The sequence below is a fragment of the Pseudorca crassidens genome, chromosome 8 (assembly GCF_039906515.1).
Source record: "Pseudorca crassidens isolate mPseCra1 chromosome 8, mPseCra1.hap1, whole genome shotgun sequence".
Lineage (NCBI taxonomy): Eukaryota > Metazoa > Chordata > Mammalia > Artiodactyla > Delphinidae > Pseudorca > Pseudorca crassidens.
In genome coordinates this window covers 99,604,688-99,623,444 of record NC_090303.1, presented here as the reverse complement: position 1 = coordinate 99,623,444, position 18,757 = coordinate 99,604,688, and the positions used below count along the sequence as shown (strand labels likewise).

General features: G+C 43.1%; 1 protein-coding gene across 3 annotated transcripts in view; it reads right to left on the bottom strand.

Moving 5' to 3' along the window:
• Positions 1 to 18,757, bottom strand: part of CNTNAP2 (contactin associated protein 2) — a 2,029,937-nt gene that overhangs the window by 28,534 nt on the left and 1,982,646 nt on the right. For all 3 annotated transcript variants that reach the window (XM_067747291.1, XM_067747290.1, XM_067747289.1), the window contains one exon: positions 10,594 to 10,833. In XM_067747291.1, the coding sequence (XP_067603392.1) occupies positions 10,594 to 10,833 (240 nt within the window). The remainder of the gene's footprint in view (positions 1 to 10,593; positions 10,834 to 18,757) is intronic.

Below are 18,757 nucleotides of genomic sequence, written 5' to 3'. Positions count from 1 at the left end.
CGCCCTTCACTTTAGCCTCTTAGGTGATGTTTCGCCCCATCATTTCCTCACCTGCTCCACTGCTGTGGGAACACACGCCTGCCAAACCTGTTCTTACAGTGATGTCTGAAGGCTTTGGCATTTAAGGTGGCCGTCCCTTAGGTGAGAGTCTGGTTAAAAATATTCATGCCAAGACCCTGCATCTGGCATGTGTGGTCCGGGAGGTGGGGTCAGAAGTGGCCAGAGACTTAGGCTTAGAGCTTCGATTTGTTAACTCTGGTTCATGTTCCTCCGAAAGAGGATGTTACACACATGCCAATAATGACAATAAGGAAATATTCAAATGACAGTTAAAGAGAAGCAAAAATAAATTTAAAGAAGTCAGGATAAAAGCAAGTGGTAAAGGAAAACAGAAAAATGATAGAACTAATGAATAAATCCAGAGCTGGTCCTTTGCAAAAAAAAGTTGTCAGATAATCTAAGAAGAATGGGGGGAAAGTCTACACCTACATTGTAAAAATATATGAATAAACATTTTCTAAGGAGAGAACGGGAATTATTATAAAAACTTATTTTGCTCAACTCTATGGAAACGAATTTGAAAACTCAGATTACATGCATTAATTTCTAGAAAAATGTAAAGAACAGAAATTATAGTAGATGAGAAAGAGAATCTAATTAGATTCTCATAAAAGAAATTGAGAGAGTTGTCGAAGAGCTCTGCTCACACACACAAGAAAGCAGTAGACTCCAGTGGTTCTGAAGGTGAAGTTTACCCAACTTACAAGGTACAGGTGGGTAAGGCTCCAAGGCTGTTTATATCCTTGCCGCACACAGTGTGGCCTGGGAACCGGCAGTATCAGCATCACTTGGGAGCTTGTTAGAGACGCAGAGTCTCAAATCCCACCTCTGACCTCCTGAATCTGCATTCATTCATCTCGCCAGGTGATTCTGAGCACATTCAAGTTTGGATGGCACTTGAGCTATTCTACTAGTTAGAGAGTGATGGAGAAGTCGCCCATGGTGTGACTGGGTATCCCAAGACCGAAATCAAGGCGTCAGCAGGGCTGAGTGCCTGTGGGGAAGTCCTGGGGGAAAATGTGCTTCCAAGGTCATTCCTGATGCTGGCAGAATTTGGCCTTTGAGGTTGTAGGACTGAGGTCCCAGGTTCCTTCCTGGTCTGTCTGGACTGCTGTCCTAGGGGCCTCCCACATTCCTTGCTGGGTGGCCCCTTCTACTTTCTTTTTATGAAGCTGGCCTAAGTATAAAATCCAAATCTGCACTCCCCTCCAAAGTAAAAGGATGCTACAAACGCATCTTACCCAAGAATTAGTGATGTAAAAAAGAAAACTAAAAGAAGTTTTAGTAAAATGACTTTAGTTATACCTCAAGAGAATGCCTCACCATGACTCAATGTGGTTAATGCTAGGAATGAAAGCATGGCTCAGTATTTGGAAGTCTATTACTATGATTCACCGCATTAATCTATCACAGAAGAAAAAGCACATGGTTATCTCCAGTAGATGTTGAAGTGGCATTAGATACTATTTAACATCTAACCCTGATAAGATCCTTATGAAAACAGGAATCCTCTAGGTAACATATACATATAAAAATCCCAGAAAAGAGAGAGAATAAAAGGGAAATTAGCTTTATGAGAAATCAAATGCTATTACAAAAGCTCAGTCATGACCACAGCTTGCTACCGTCTCAGGAAGAGTCAGATGACTGCAATGGATCAGGGAGTCTAGAAGTAGACATAAATATAAAGGTCAATTTTGAATGGGATAAACGTAGGGTAAAGGATGGGTCCTCAACCAGTAGTGCTGGAACTACTGGCTGGCCAGGGGGGAAAAATAAAGTTGGGTTTCTACCTTACTCTTACTACCCAAGTAAATTTCAAGGGCAGTAAATATGTGTATCTTACAAATAAAACATAAAATTATTAGAAAAAATGTACAATCATTAAAAAAAATTTTCTGAATGGAGAAGGCATGGCACAAAACCCAAAAGTCATGAAAAGCTTTATATTTCATCATGTTAACATTTAGAAATTTTTACATGGGGAAAAAAACCCCATAAATTTAAAAAAAAGAGCTCAAACTGAGAAAACGTTCAAACATAGAGTAAAATGTCAGTTTACTTAATATATAAAAATTCTATGAGTCAATTAGTAAATGACCAACAGACCAATGGGAAACAATGTAAATATACAAATAATTTTTTGGTCAAAAAATATAAACAGGCTGATTGGGGGGAAAAATAAATCCTAGTGGCTTATGAACATATACAAAGATACTTAATCTCACTCATGATTAAGCATCTTTACTTAATTTGGATTAATGAAATCCAAATTAAGACAACAAAATTTCATTTTTCCAATAAAGTATAGCAAGATTTAAAAGAATATTATATGTGCTGCGTTGATGAGGGTGTGGGGAAAAAAGATTTATATCTTATTGAATTGGAGGTACTATGTCACTGGAGGGAGATTTGTAATACAATCAAAATTAAAAATACATCTCTGACTCAACAAGATCATGTGTATAAAGCTATTCATTATGGAAACTTAAATGACCATTAGATCAAAAACCGGTAACTATTATTATATTTGACTTAAGCTATATATAAATGTGCTTGGTGCTTTTGCAGAAAAGCAGAATTCGGATCATCTGCAGGAAAAGTGCATGTCAGAAAAGAGATGATGATAATGTTTTTTGGACTTGAATAAATGTCTGTGTCGGTCACAGAAGAGAACAAAAGACACAAAAGATAATAAAAAGATTAGGTATCAGAGATTAAACAAATTAATCATGCAACCTTAGCATAAGGATGAAAAACGGGATCTGCTCAGAAATAATTAAGATGTAATTGTAACAGCTGGAAAGATTATTTTAAGTGCTTGCAGGTGGTAAAGAAAACCAACTACCAGCTTGTAATTATGATGGAAATGGAATAGATATATGCAGTTTTTAAATGTTCATCTTATCTATAATTCTTTCACACGTGAAGATATAAAAATATTTTATCCTCAGATGGCAGAAAAAAAATGTGGAACATAGATAAGAAATCAAGTCACTAAAAATCACAGCAATAGAGAAACGGGTGCCTTTAGAAATCAAACCCACGATTTCCAGTGGTAAAGTGTCTGATGTGGCACGCAGAGCCCTTAATTCTTAGTTCACAGTACCTGGGCAGACTGTATATTCTGGAATCTAACTGGGGCATGTGCTTGTTACACCGAGTGATCCCAGGCACCGTGTTCCATTTACTTCCCAATTTATTTGGGATGAGAGCCACATTGCTGAGAGCTGGTTTTTCCAACTGCTCTGTGACCCTGAGTGAATCCACCGGACGAGTTTGGGTTTGGATTCCCGAATTCCTGACAATTCTCAGAGGACTATTTTCCACTCAGTGCTTCTGGATTTTCCATGTCCTGCCCACTTTCCTCTCAGAAGGGGCTCTGAGAGTTCCTGGTCCAGAGCCTCTCAGTATCAGATGCAGGTTAGCTTTAGGCGGGGAGCCAGAATCTCTAGGTTCCAGTCACTCGTTATAATCTTTATAACGAGGAGATTCCTTGGGAAATGAAATCTTACATCTTAAAGTGCCTTGTCTATCTTAATGCTATTAAAAAAAACCCTAGGATGTGGCCTTTGGTCTGATGTATTCTGTATTCAATATCATGAATGTGATTAAAAAACAAATCAATCCTAAGACTTAATACGAATGCCTCATAAAACAGCTTGGTGTACAGTTCGGAGCTGTTCCTTAGTGCAGAAATTTACGGCATCAGATTCTTATTTTTTTTCTGGTGTTTGTTTTGTTTCTGCATTTTTCAGAAAGTGCGTTGCCATTTGTAGTCGTCTCTCTGCTGGCAAATCCTTGCCATTCCAAGGAAATAAGCTTCCCTGAATCTGACAAAGAAAAACAGAGCCCATAATTCTGAGAGGCGAATCATAGCAATTGTCTGGTGCTCTGTGACCTTTAAATAAACCAGAACTCAGGGCCAGGGATTGCCTTTTCTACCTTGCAACTACTGTTCTAAAAGGACCATAATGATGTGGTTAAACAGGCCGTACCTATTATCCAAAGGCAGAAAAAATTAGGCAGAAAAAGAATTGACTAGATGTTGCTAATAGAGCAGAATTGGTTTAAGTCAAATCAACATAATTTTACCATTTCCCCTTATAAAAAATGCACTCTCCCAGCTCCATGCCAGGACCTTGTGTTTGTGATCATTCTGACATACTGTCTGTCCACTGTTTGCCAAACTCCAATCACGTAGGAACTACTGTCACATATTTTTGCCATATCCATGGAAAACGTAATTATTATTTATTTACTTATTCTCACTAAATTGACCTGATTTGATCTTCTTCATTTTTTTTTTTTTTTTGCGGTACACAGGCCTCTCACTGTTGCGGCCTCTCCGGGTGCGGAGCACAGGCTCCAGACACGCAGGCTCAGCGGCCATGGCTCACGGGCCCAGCCGCTCCGCAGCATGTGGGATCCTCCCGGACTGGGGCACGAACCCGTGTCCCCTGCATCGGCAGGCGGACTCTCAGCCACTGCGCCACCAGGGAAGCCCTGACCTGATTTCTTATTTAAACAGATGCAGTGATAAAACTTTATAACCCTGCTGAGTAATTCTATGGCCTGTCAAGGCTTTAAACAGAAGCCTGCTCTCTATTAAAGGGTGAGTAGCTGGGTGAGAGAGCTGCTAAATGCATGCCAGAGCCACATGGAGACTTTCTCTTTAACAAAACGAGAAAGACTGAAAAAGAAATGAACAGGAAATAACTTGATATTATGCCACGTGATGACATGTCTAGTTTCTTCCCATAATGATCTGATGACCCCCTATCAAGGCCACCATGTTTCAGGGCTCCAGGAGCCATAGACTGCAATGCAAATGGAATCCTCTGGAGTTGTGCAGTACACAGCCTGACCAACTGTAAATGTCCCCCGCTTTGGAAAACGGTGATGGAGCCCAAAGGGCATTAGAGAGGCAATGAGCAGCTCAGTCAGTGGTGTTCCAGAAGAGAAAAGGAATCTTATCACAGGAAGCCAGCATACCTTGGAATCCATTTTCTGTCTTTATCATGTGATATCATCTAAGATATAAGAAAGAAATATAAGGGAGCAGAAAGAACACAAGACCTCAGGGTAGATGTCTGGAATTCTAACTTCCAGGCCTCTGCAAAGCAAATACTCCAGTGTGAGTATGAAGTAAGTAGCCCTTGGTTGATTGCTAAGTTCCCGCTAATACTAAAACCATAGACTTCCTATCTTCACTGCAAGGGGCCTGCTTGATTTTAAAATAAATGCACATACTTCATTTCAAAGCAGCATTTCCTTCCTGATATCCTTTCAAATTAAGCTTGCAGCTGATTAAAAAAACTGATTAATAATTTGACATCTTCCTCAAATTGAAGCTCCTTCCTGGGGCGTAACAACTTCAATAAAGATGAATTTTCATGGAGGCCCCAAGTCCGGCCCCGCACTGTGGATCTCTTGTTTGTCTGCTTCAAGTCTGTTTTTCCAGGCAGACTAGCTCTATTCAAGTTCAGAGAAAACTCCTCTATCTCCCTGAGCTTCCTTATGAAATGGTCAGAGGAGCCCAACCTTTGGCAAGCTTACTGCTATAGCCTTTCAGTTTGGGATTTCACCACCTAAAGGCTTCACTGTTTTTCATAAACTCGTTTCTGGGTATTTACTTTTCCTTTCTTTTTAGTAACCTTACTTCAAAGGGTTTACCAAAGGGGCCATTATTAAGCTTCTCTCTTATTTAGTGAGTGATTCTCCATCTTGGCTACACATTAGAATCACCTGGGGAGGTTGTACATCTCTGGACATCTCAACCCGAGTGTCTGACTTAATTGGTCAGGGGTGCAGCCTGGATACTGGGGCTTTTAAAAGCTCCCTAGGTAATCTGAAAGTGCATCTGAGATTGAGAGGAGTGCTTTCAGACTTGATGGGCACATGGTAAATCACAGGGGAATCTTGCTGAGATGCAGATGCCAGATTCAGTGGGTCTGATTTGCATTTCTAAGAAGCTTGCAGGTGATACTCATACTGCTGGTCGAGGATCACACTTCCCAAGGCACCAGATGAAACAGATCTCCTTCCAAATGTCCTCTATTCAAACCAGGACTAATGAGCTCTCACCTTTATTTTCTTCCCTCAGGTACCTACACAGACTCAAGTAACATGATTTATAGCTAGAAATGGCATTTTTGTGTATGCTCTGTTGTTTTGTTTCTGAATATCTGATAGTGAGGATCCTCAGTCATACATGAAAGATTATCTAAAAAAGCAAAACCCCCAAATCAAAATTCAGAATGATGAACTTAGGCTCACAGAAACTAGGGTGCAATTGCTGATGTGGGGACCCACTAAGAACCCCAGAGCTGGGATGAAGATTATTTTAAACTGATGATATTTGGGATTCAACAGATGCAGAAAGAAATCTTTTTGGAACTTCCTTATCTGACTAAACATAGAAACTTCTGAGAAATAAGACCATAAATCCCCTTTTTTCTAGGAGGCTTTTAGGTCCCAGGAAAGAGGCCAAGAGCAAACCTACCCCAAATCACCCTTTGCAGGGGAGTTTGAAGGCCTTGAAAAAGACAAAGACCGTTCACACAGGCGTGAACAAACATAATCACAAACTTCCTTATCTCCTGTTTTTTCTTTTAGAAACTCATTTGTTCTTCCCAGAGGCCTTTTATCCTCTCTTCTTTTTCTCTACTAAGAAAAGTATAGAAGCCTCTAACTTTTACCACTATTGAGCTACTTCTTTTGTAAGCTTCCATATGCATGCAAATAAACTTCTTCTCCTGTTATCTGCCTTCTGTGAGTTTAATTTGCAGGCCCCCATGGCCTGAACTTAAGCGCCTAGAGGAAAGGTTTTTCCTCCTAGACACTAAGCCACTGGAGGCTGATATTAAGTAACCTTCCCTTACGTCCATTTCTTTCTTTGTCCCCTGTTCATCCCCCAACCCCCATTCTCTCTCATTTTCCCATTCACCTAAAAGAAAAAAAAAATAAAACCATGTTATCTAACTGGACAGCTACATGTAAAAGAATGAAATTAGAACACTCCCTAACACCATACACAAAAATAAACTCAAAATGGATTAAAGACCTAAATGGAAGGCCAGACACTATGAAACCCTTAGAGGAAAACAGAGGCAGAACACTCTATGACATAAATCACAGCAAAATCCTTTTTGACCCACCTCCTAGAGAAATGGAAATAAAAACAAAAATAAACAAATGGGACCTAATGAAACTTCAAAGCTTTTGCATAGCAAAGGAAACCATAAACAAGACCAAAAGACAACCCTTAGAATGGGAGAAAATATTTGCAAATGAGGCAACTGACAAAGGATTAATCTCTGAAATTTACAAGCAGCTCATGCAGCTCAATATCAAAAAAACAAACCACCCAACCCGAAAATGGGCAGAAGACCTAAATAGACATTTCTCCAAAGAAGACATACAGATTGCCAACAAACACATGAAAGGATGCTCAACATCACTAATCATTAGAGAAATGGAAATCAAAACTACAATGAGATATCATCTCACACCAGTCAGAATGGCTGTCATCAAAAAATCTACAAATAATAAATGCTGGAGAGGGTGTGGAGAAAAGGGAACACTCTTGCACTGTTGGTGGGAATGTAAATTGATACAGCCACTATGGAGAACAGTATGGAGGTTCCTTAAAAAAAACTAAAAATAGAGCTACCATACGACCCAGCAATCCCACTACTGGGCATATACCCTGAGAAAACCATAATTCACAAAGAGTCATGTACCACAATGTTCATTGCAGCTCTATTTACAATAGCCAGGACATGGAAGCAACCTAAGTGTCCACTGACAGACAGATGAATGGATAAAGAAGATGTGGCACATATATACAATGGAATATTACTCAGCCGTAAAAATAAATGAAATTGAGTTATTTGTAGTGAGGTGGATGGACCTAGAGACTGTCATACAGAGTGAAGTAAGTCAGAAAGAGAAAAACAAATACCATATGCTAACACATTTATACGGAATCTAAAAAAAAAAAAAAAGTCATGAAGAACCTAGGGGCAGCACGGGAATAAAGATGCAGACCTACTAGAGAATGGACTTGAGGATATCGGGAGGGGGAAGGGTAAGCTGGGACAAAGTGAGAGAGTGGCATGGACATATGTACACTACCAAATGTAAAATAGACAGCTAGTGGGAAGCAACCACATAGCACAGGGAGGTCAGCTAGGTGCTTTGTGACCACCTAGAGGGGTGGGATAGGGAGGGTGGGAGGGAGACGCAAGAGGGAGGGGATATGGGGACATATGTATAACTGATTCACTTTGTTATAAAGCAGAAACTAACACACCATTGAAAAGCAATTATACTCCAATAAAGATGTTAAAAAAGAAATCATGTTATCTAAACAAGCCTTCTATGTCATAGCTCATAAGCTCTTTTCTGTTGTTTTAATAAAGTTCGTGAGACAGATACACATTTCTTTATAAGCATTTACCCATTATGGAAATTAACCTGGAATTCCAATCATGGAATAAATTATGATGATGAGATTGATACAGCAACTGGTCAACACCAGGTAAGAACTTGCTGTCCAAGTACAAGTGGAAATTTTCTGTAAATGGACCTATGTTATATAGTACAGGCCTACCATAATACCTGAATTGTAGACTTCTGATTTGAACATTGAATAACAGAATGTTCCCTATATACATTATTACATCAGTCAAAAGAATGAAATTGTCATGTATAAAGCATGATTTTTAAAAAATAAATGAACTCAAACTTTGGCCCATACACCTGTACCTCACAGACCATCAAGCAAATAATTTGCTAATTAAGGCAGAATGAATATGAACTATCTGCCCAAAGTAGCATCTAGAGGCTTTTGAAACTGATTTCTTGGCAGCGGACTCGGACCACACACGCTGATGGCCTCAAGCAGTGAGAACCTCTAACAGTAACCTGCGTATTTCAAAGATTAGGCTTTGTCTCCATCCACCCTGGCATCTGGAGGAATCTATCTGAGAAATCTCTGTTCCTCTGCAGCCCTGGAAGTGCTTTTTTCTTGCCTCCTAACTTCACTCCTACTTCTCTTCTTTCAGCACTAGGACTGCTTTCCTTTGTTCAAGCCATCTCAGGAGGAAAAACCAGCCCGCTGTGTCATCCTCACAACTTCGTAAAAGGCAGTTTTTGTAAGTACCCTGGGCACACGTCATCACCCTCATCATGTTATAGGACCCCATGTGTGAGGAATGAAGAGGATTCTTTAGTCTGTAAATTGGCTATTCTGACAATGGGGCAATTTCGGCTTCGTTCTGAAGCTTCACAAAGCTTTGCAGGCAAATCCTGGCAAGAATTCACGATGACAAGGCTTCACGGAAGCTGATAAATCCTGTGTTCGGGGCTGGAATATATGTAAAGTGATCAAGCACACGGCGTTTCCATGATGAACTGTTACTAACTCGAAGTTAGGGTCGGGGAGGATTTGGGAGCCTTTACTACTGGACATTCAAACATCATAGCAAACTGTGTTGGATATAGTAATAACCACTTTGTTAGTATTATTGCAGCTAAACGTTTGTACAGCTTGCTCCACGTCTGTGACTGTGCTGAGTGTTTTAAATCCATCGTCTTGCGTGGAATTCTCTGAGTTAGGTCTTACTATCTCCATTTCAGAGGTGGGGAAACTGAGGAATGAGATTAAGACACTTGCTGGGGAGAGGCAGGGATGGTATCGAACCCAGGGCTCCCCCCTCGTCCCCTTGCTGTCTTTGGCATCAGCAAAGTCACACGTTGCTTTGGAGATCCATCGGATGGTAGATTTGGAGGTGGTTTAGAGATCACACCCCACTTCATACCTTGTGGGTGAAAAAGCAAAGGCTTGGAGAGATTACCCGAGTAGCCTGATGTCAGTCTGGGTAGAGTGAGCGGGGGGACTTACAGGCTCCCCACCACTCGGGGTCCTGTGGATACTGAATCTGCAGCTAGTTACTTTCGCAGCCAACAGCTGCATCCTTTTAGCGCTGTGATTTCAAATGACAAGTCTTATCACCTGCAGAAGTGGAGCTAAATCCACTGAGCTTTCTAAGCCTAAATGCACCAATAAAACCTGGAAGGCTATGGGATTATATGTACAAATACAGTGTCGGGAGATGAATCCCTGTATGGTTTTAGGTAATCTTTTGATATCAGAACTTGGACAGTGGGGCTGCTAGGCAGCTGAGTCACAAAGGCAAAAGTGAGGAATTGATCTGATCAGATCATCCGACAGTCACGTTGCAGACATTGGTTAAGGTATCTCGTCATTTCACTTAAGTGCAGAAGAGTCAATAATTCCTATACTCCTTCCCTTCGACTTATTTACTACTGGCCCTGAGCACGAATACGGTTGTACCTTTTGAGCCCTTGATGTGCTAAGAACTCTGCGCTCACACATTCCTTCGTTCCCTTAATCCTCCAACTACATCACCAGCGACGGTCTGCTATTAACTCCATTTTACAGGTGAGGAAACTGAGGCGTAAAGAAAGAAAGCATCCCAGCCAAGACACTGCTTTAGACTTTACCTGAATCCAGGTGGTCTAAGTGCCAGGGGTCGGTGGCAGACGACATGGGTGCGAGGGTGAGCGGGGAGGCCCCGCAGTTGGACTCCACCAGCTCGCCCTGGGTGTGCACGCGAGCTGAGGCGTTTGTTTGCCTCAAGGCTGCCTTGAGAGGGGCGATCTGGTTGAACTGGACTCTGGAGAGGCACCCAGTGAATCCCGGCGTGTTGTACTTGTGAATCTCTTGGTCAATCTTCCCTGTTTCTAAAAGAAAAAGAGAAAGTAAAGATCGTATCCCACTCGCCGTATCACCGCTGTAATATACAAGTCCCCTTTGAATGTTTGTCTTCAAATCTTCCTCTTACGTTTCAGTTTAAGATATTGTGCTCTTTCAGATGAAAAATTAATGACCTGATAAGACTTTAGGGCTGGAGACTTCACTTTATAATCAAAATTTTTTTTTTTTTTTTTTGCAGTACGCGGGCCTCTCACGGCTGCGGCCCCTCCCGCCGCGGAGCACAGGCTCCGGACGCGCAGGCTCAGCGGCCATGGCTCACGGGCCCAGCCGCTCCGCGGCACGTGGGATCTTCCCGGACCGGGGCACGACCCCGCGTCCCCTGCACCAGCAGGCGGACTCCCAACCACTGCACCACCAGGGAAGCCCTGGACGCTTCACTTTAAAAGAGCCTTCTGTGTTGCTAGAGAACATGGTGAGGAGAGTAAGACTATACTTGGGAAAATGAAACACATGCCTAATCACCTTCCAGCTACGTGAGATACTGCCGACACTAACAACACTCGCTTGGTTCTGACTGACTTTTCTCCCCTTTTCTGATGCTTCAGTGACCCTCATATATATTGAACAGCCCTCCCAGCCCTCCTGGTAGATTATGGTTTCATTTGGTGCCTCTTATTTTCTTCTTTAGAATTCTTTATTTAAAAAAGAAAAGAGAAGAAAAGAAAAAGCGTTCCCATAGCCTATAGTGGGGCATTTCCTTTCTTTAGAATCCAATCCCCTGGGAATTCTGGGGTTTCCAGAATCTCAGCTAGCATCAGATGGGCACTTTGGAAGTCAGGAAACTTTCCCAACTCAGTCACAAACATACATATGCATTTAAGAATCACCACCCGCCCCAAACCTGTAGTCAGCATCTTCTTCCTAACTAACATTCAAATCAGGGGTGAGTCTGGGTGGAGGCACTTCCAAAGCACTGTTTCGATGACTATAAACACACATTGTCATACCAGTCATATCAGCAAAAGCAAGTGTCTTCGTGACCCGTAGCCCTGGGTTTTAGAATCTACCTGGCACAAACGACTGTTGGAGGAGTCCTAGACCCTCCTGATGCATGGCTCTCGCCAGTGTGGCTCCTGTACCAGCAGCAGCAGTGTCACCTGGGAAAGCATTAGAAACGCATGGGGCGGGGCCCAGCAATCTGTGTGCTGCAAACCCTCCAGGTGGTCCCGACACCGCTAAGGTTTGAGAACTACTGCTACAGGCAATGATGGTGCAGGGCTACAAACTCAGGGGCTGGGCAAACGGCACTCCAGAGAAGAGCACAGCGCTTGTATTCTGGGTGGGAGAGTATGTTAACATGATGATGACCTTGTAAACACAAGGACGAGGTTGTGAGACATTTACCCTTCCACTTGAACTGTGAAAAACAAAGACTTCGGGAAACAGGGGGCTAGCTACTTCTTTGAAAAGTTGGATTTTACAACCTTTTACACCTGGGGGATGAATACAGGTGAAATAGTCTTGTATAAAAATTTACTCCCCATTAATTAAAGAATATATCAGTGGAGAAGGGAGCTTTTAGGCCTTGGGGGCAGAAGAAATGAACGTACTGATTATTCATCACATTAAAAAAAATGTGTCATGACTGAGCTGTACTGGTTCCGTGTGAAGTTTGATTAACAGAGAGCTATGACAATGGGGATGATGAAGAATGGTAATTCCGGGGATTCTAATAGGGTCTTACTTAGCCAAGTACATAAAGAAATTTTAATTGATGATTCTCCATATTTTTCTCCTGCAGTAAATTTCAGCCTGTGACTTTGAGCTAACGCACATCCCATTTAGGATGGGGAGGTAGGATGCACCTGCCACCAAGTACAAAAACCCTGCCGCCAGGATGTATCCTGAGGCTTCCATGACGACCAGGAAGAGGCTCTGGTCCCACTGACACCTGCGCTGGCTTGTTCCCCTCTTCCTCCCTTGCCTTTTCCTCAATGACTGCAGGCTACTCCATGACTCATTCTTCGTCTCCTTGTCTAATATCAGAACCCCTCGTGCGTTTACCAGCTTGCCTTCCACGCACACCCTTCCAGTATTTGGTTTCCATCCCCTCCCCCCAGTGGTCTGCCTTCCCTCGAAACACCCTCAGACCAAGGAGACTCGGGATGACTGATCCCAGCACGGGGAGGCGGACCTCAGTTCCTTGCTGTCCGGAATTGCTATCTGGCTTCACTGGTGGTAGAGGCACCAGAACAAATAGCTACTTGGTGGCAGGAAGCTGGGGACACCTCAGCTCCATCAGCTGCCCGTAAAAGGAGAGTCCTTTTTAGCCTGTCTAGCTGAGGGGAGGGCTCCACAAGGAAGCTTCTGGGGCTGGTGGCTACTGCCATCTTGTGGGACTTCAGGTCAGGTCAGTTCGATTCAATTCACTTCATCGCAGGAACTGGGTGCGTGCAGCAGTATTAGGAAGGTAGACAAATACAGGGGTTTACCCTGAGCAGCTCACAGCCTCGCTAGGAAACAAGCATACAAACAACCAACTAACGTGACTGAACACAAGCTGTCCAGTAACAAGAGTTAGTATTTGTTGAACTCCCTTAAAATGTGCTAGTTGTCTTAGACAAACTGGATATTTAATTCCTAGAACAACCCTTGGAGGCGCGAGCATTATTATCCCTCTGCAACATGTGAGGAAATGAGGCTTAAGATACGTCGGCTGTTGAGGCCAGGCAGACTGACCCCAGGCCTCCTAACCCCTACAACGTTCCTAGCTAAGAAACAAAACTTACGTTTGGTAAACTTACTATTATTTTTTAAAAATTAATTAATCAGTTAATTTTGGCTGTGCCAGGTCTTAGTTGAGGCATGCGGACTTCTTAGTTGCGGCATGCGGACTCTTAGTTGCGGCATGCGGACTCTTAGTTGCGGCATGCGGACTCTTAGTTGCAGCATGCATGCGGGATCTAGTTCCCCAGCCAGGGATTGAACCCGGGCCCCCTGCATTGGGAGCGTGGAGTCTTACCCACCGGACCGCCAGGGAAGTCCCCGGGGAAAATTATTAAAGTCTATGGTAAAGCAGGGAAGTAGGTTTCATGGGGTTCTGGAAAGCACTTCAGGAGGGGTAACACTACAGCTAGGTTTTTTTTTTTTTTTTTGGGGGTAAGAACACTTAACATAAGATTTACCCTCTTAACAAATGTTTACATAACAAATACAGTGTATTGTTAACTACAGACACTCTGGGACTTATTCTTCTTGCATAAGGGAAAGTTTGTACCTTTCACCCATGCCCCCCAATGCCCCTCCCCCCAGCCCCTAGAAACCATGATTCTACTCTCGGCTTCTATGAGTTTGACGATTTTAGGGGCCTGACATAAGTGGGATCATGTAGTATTTATTCTTCTGTGTCTGGTTTATTTCACTTAGCATAATGTCCTCCAAGTTCATCCATGTTGTAGCAAATGTCAGGCTTTCCTTCTTTCTTAAGGCTGAATAATATTCCATTGTATGTGTATACTATATTTTCTTCATCCATTCACCTGTCGATGGACATTTAGGTTGTTTCCATGTCTTGGCTATTGTAAATAATGCTGCAATGAACATGGGAGTGCAGATACCTCTTTGAGATCTTGATTTCAATTCTTTGGTGTACGTACCCAGGAGTTGCTGGATCACATGGTAGTTCTATTTTTAATTTTTTGAAAAACTTCCATACGGTTTTCCACAGTGGCTACACCATTCCACATTCCCACCAATTTCTCCACATCACCACCAAGGCTTGTTGTCTTCTGTAGAACTAGGTTTTGAGGATGAAAGGAAAGAGAACTCCTGGCTGAGTTTCTCATGAGGTTTTTGTGGGAGTCAGATGGGGTCAGAGCTCAAGGCCAGATTGGGAAGGGCCTTGAACACCATGTTAAGATGTCTGTATTTCAGTAGGAAACTTAAAGTGCTTAAATATAAGCTGCAGGGGATGATTGTGGGAACCGCATTGGAAAGATAATTCTAGAGGAGCACAGCAAGTTGCTCTGAGCAGGCGATCTCATTGGCCCCTCAGGGCCCTGCAAGCTCCCCGGGTGAAGAGAGGGAGGGATTCTTCTTTTTGCTGAAGGGCTGAGGCAGAGTTAAGCTGTGGATAAAGCGACGTGTTCACCACCAGCACCCTCTTGTCTTTTGCGCAGCCATTGTAGAATCTATAGAGAGTCCGTTTTGAGTTTGGTTCCTCTGCTAGAGATTTGGGTATGAAACTTCTGACTCCGGCTGCATTTCGTACGGTCCCTGACATAGTTTTCTAAACTTTAAGTCGGGCCAGCTTTCCAATCACGCCACAGAAAACGGGTTCAAAGCTGTATTTATCTGAGGGCTCCCAATTTAATGTGGGGTCCCCCCTTCTTAAAGAGCTGTCCTCCCATGAGCGTTTCCCCCTGAAGTGACCCTCAAAGAGGGATTACAGACACAAGGCAGATGGCCAGAGGGGAGCCCCCAGGAAGGGGGTTCTGATGAGGACCACGGACCAGAGGAACGGCGGGAAGCAGGGACTCTGAGGCTCCCGCCGTGGCGGGAGTCGCCGTGAGCGTTGGTGGAAATGTCCGCCAAGTGGGCAGCGGCTGGGGGCTGGGCTGCAAGGACTGCCCTGGGGGCTGAACTGCTGCACTTTTCCCTTCTCTTCGCAGCTTGTTCACTCAGCTCACTCTCTTCCTTACCCCAGTGTTTCGACTGCTGTTCCTTTCCTGAAAGGCAGCTAGGTCACAGAAACAAGGGTCCTGATGCCCAGGAGAGCAGACAGTTCCAAACCTGGACAGTGTTCCAGATCCAGCTGATGTGCCCCTAAAGACTCCTGGCTGAGACCCATTCCCTGGGGACCACAAATGCAATAGACACTCTGGTTTCTTCAGGGCCAGATGGTTCCAACTCTGGACCATGTGATAATAATATTAAAAGCTTCCACGATAAACCAGAATTGGTACATGTGTGAGGTACTGTGTTTTAGTACACTTCATGCAGTATTTCACTGTTTCCTAACAACCCTCTGAGCTAAAAAGGATTATCCCCACTTCACAGATGGGAAAACTGAGGCTTAGAGGAGTTAATAACTGAATGAACATTTATGTTTCATAAAAAAAACAGAAGTCAAATGTTTTGTATTCTCAACTTCTCTCTGAAAAACAGACTATATTTATGTTGCTTTTATATTCATTTGCATTTTTGGCATTTCTATTCAGGGACTCTTCATAAAAATGGCACAGTGAGGTTTCGTTTTGTTTTTAAAAAATTTAAATGTCTGTCAGAGTTTGCTTTAAGACCATGTTTCATTAGTGAACGAGCCAATAATAAAGATTTTTAAAAATGCTGTGAACTGATGTCAAAGCTTTGCCAGCATCAGTTAAAGCACCAACAAGTGCTGTAAACACTTGTGTGCAATAAAAATCTACACTTCTTAAGAACATCGAACAAATAACGGTAAAGCTATCAGTTTAGTGCATTTGAGCTCATTAAAAGTACGTTAATCTGTAAAGCTGATTGCACTGATCTCATACTGAAACCACATATTAAGATACGATTTACTGTAAGAAACTACGTTCTGCGTGGAGATGTCTGAGATGTCTGTCTGGAGATGGCTGAGGTGTAATCTGGGGAAAGCCTGCTCTAAAGCATGCAGATTTCAGAAATGCAGTGCAGTCACTTCTGAAATTAAATTCTCAAGCTGTCATTAGTACTTTAGTGTCTTATATTCATAGTGATATGGGTTATAGAAAATAGCCCACTTAAAATACTGATGCAATTCCGGGTGAAAGCTTAAAATGAAATGCTCATGACAACCCTTTTAAGGAGGACGCAGCAATTTACACTGGCAATGCATTAGCATGCTTTCCGGGCTCATTTTACTAAATTGCTGAATACCCAGTGACAGACAAGGGGTGTTGTGAGAAATGAAGAGAAAAGAGCACTTGAGCAAGGAACATGGGGAGAAGGAAGCCAGCCCAGTCGAGGACCCCATTGTGCCAGGGCCTTGTGGACACCCAGGAGCCTCTTCAGTGACCGGGCAGACACTCAGACGCTGACTCACAGAGACATTTCTCATTTCCCTTTGAGACTACTCAAACTCATCGATGCAGCCTTCTTGTGTATCCCATAGGATCTATTCATCAGCTGATTTTTATGTTTTATACTTCTTAGGATATTCTATCAACATTCCTTTCTTGGGGGAATGTGATATTATGAAATATGAAATTTCACCATAAACTTAACTTCTTACTATTTATGAAACAGAGCCAAGAGATCTTAGAATGTCAATGAGACCTGAGCTAAGACTTTTTATAAGGCTCTATTGCGTGCCCCTCACTGTGCCAGGGGCTGGGGGATTCAGCCTCTTAGAATTTGTGGGATCAGAATGGGATGGCAGACCTCACCTTTGCTCAGCAGAGACCACGGGCACAACTGGCCCAAAGCATCGTCCCTCCTCTGTTCCTGCCCTCAGCTCTCCGGTAGAGTATGTCCCACCAGTGGCACTGGAGGCGGTTGTAGGTTATTCACAGACTGGACATTAAATAACATCCAATCTCAAGGTGACGAAGTTATTTCCTTCTCAATTCTCTTTCAATCCTTCAAAGAAAGGGTCTTGGGTTGGGACTGGACTGTCTTTTCCACCACCTCGATACCTGCTATGCTCCCTTTTTGACAAAGAACGGACCTGGACTCTTCTGCAGGCAGCAGTACTGAACTTCATATTATTTTCATAGAATATATGTCTTATCACTGCTTATTGTTACAGCAAGTGCTACTGGTATTTAATTTTATGGTCGCATTACAAAATTTCCTCTGAACATAAACATTCTCCTTTTAGCATAGATTTATTTAAGTAAAAATGGTGAGTCCATTTAAAGAAAAGTATTAAGTAAATAACAGTAAAGGAGGTAACCAGAAATGGAAAATACGTAACTGAAGATGAAGAAATTGTATCATCGGTCCTCAGATTACTCTTCTTTGGGAAATATTGTTGTGGAAGAACTTGGTCCATCTCTGAACCCCTTGGTTTTCGGCCTTAGGGGCCTCTGTTCCATTCAGATGGAAATCTATCTTCCTCCCTAATAGCTGTGATTCTCCATCACTTTAGAACACAGGGGTGCCCAGCCCTTCAAAAGAAGAGCTCCAAATGGCTTCCTCCTAGGTGCTGCTCCCGGCTCTAACTACCTGGCCCAGGTGTGGTCATTTCCTCCCCATACGGGCCAGAAACCCGAACGTGTGCCTCTACTAGATTTGCAGTTTCCTTGAGAGCTGAGACTATGTTGCTCATTCAGTCCCTGTGTTCCACGGAGTGTCTACAATAGCACCTGGCTGGTGAGTGCCTGCTGCCTACCCCGGAAACTGTACATTAAACGTCTGTCATGCAGAGCCTGCTTGTGAGGGCGGGGCCGAGTGCTCGGGAAGTTTAGCCACAGCGACGCTCACTGGGGGCAGAGTCTGTCAGCCTCATTTGGTAAAGAGCTGTGAAATGTGGCCTTGAAAGAGGAAGAGGAAGTAGCAGACTTAGATCCCATAGATCATTATATATTTACTTCCAGAAGTACTATTACCTGGAAATCTGTCCATCTCACTGAAAATGCACTCGTCTCTGAAAATACGGTCATGTGGCTCTTAAACTCACACATCTATTAACGCTGAATATCCGTTGCTACATAGACCTCGGGCCTCCGGCACAGAGCAGGGGTTATATGGGACCTAACGAAATGAGTAGGAAGTGGGTCTGAAATCACTGCCGGGCTGAAGATTTAAATAATTCTTGGAAAAGTAGACCGAAGTGAGGTTGGTGAGTAGTCACCTGATACAGACTTGAAAACACGACCAGGGTCCTGCTGGGCTGGCAACCATCCTAAGCTGCGACTCTCAGGGTTACTGCTGAGCAGCTGAGCAGCTGATGTGGGTGAGGAGGGTGGCTACAAGTCTCCCATTTGG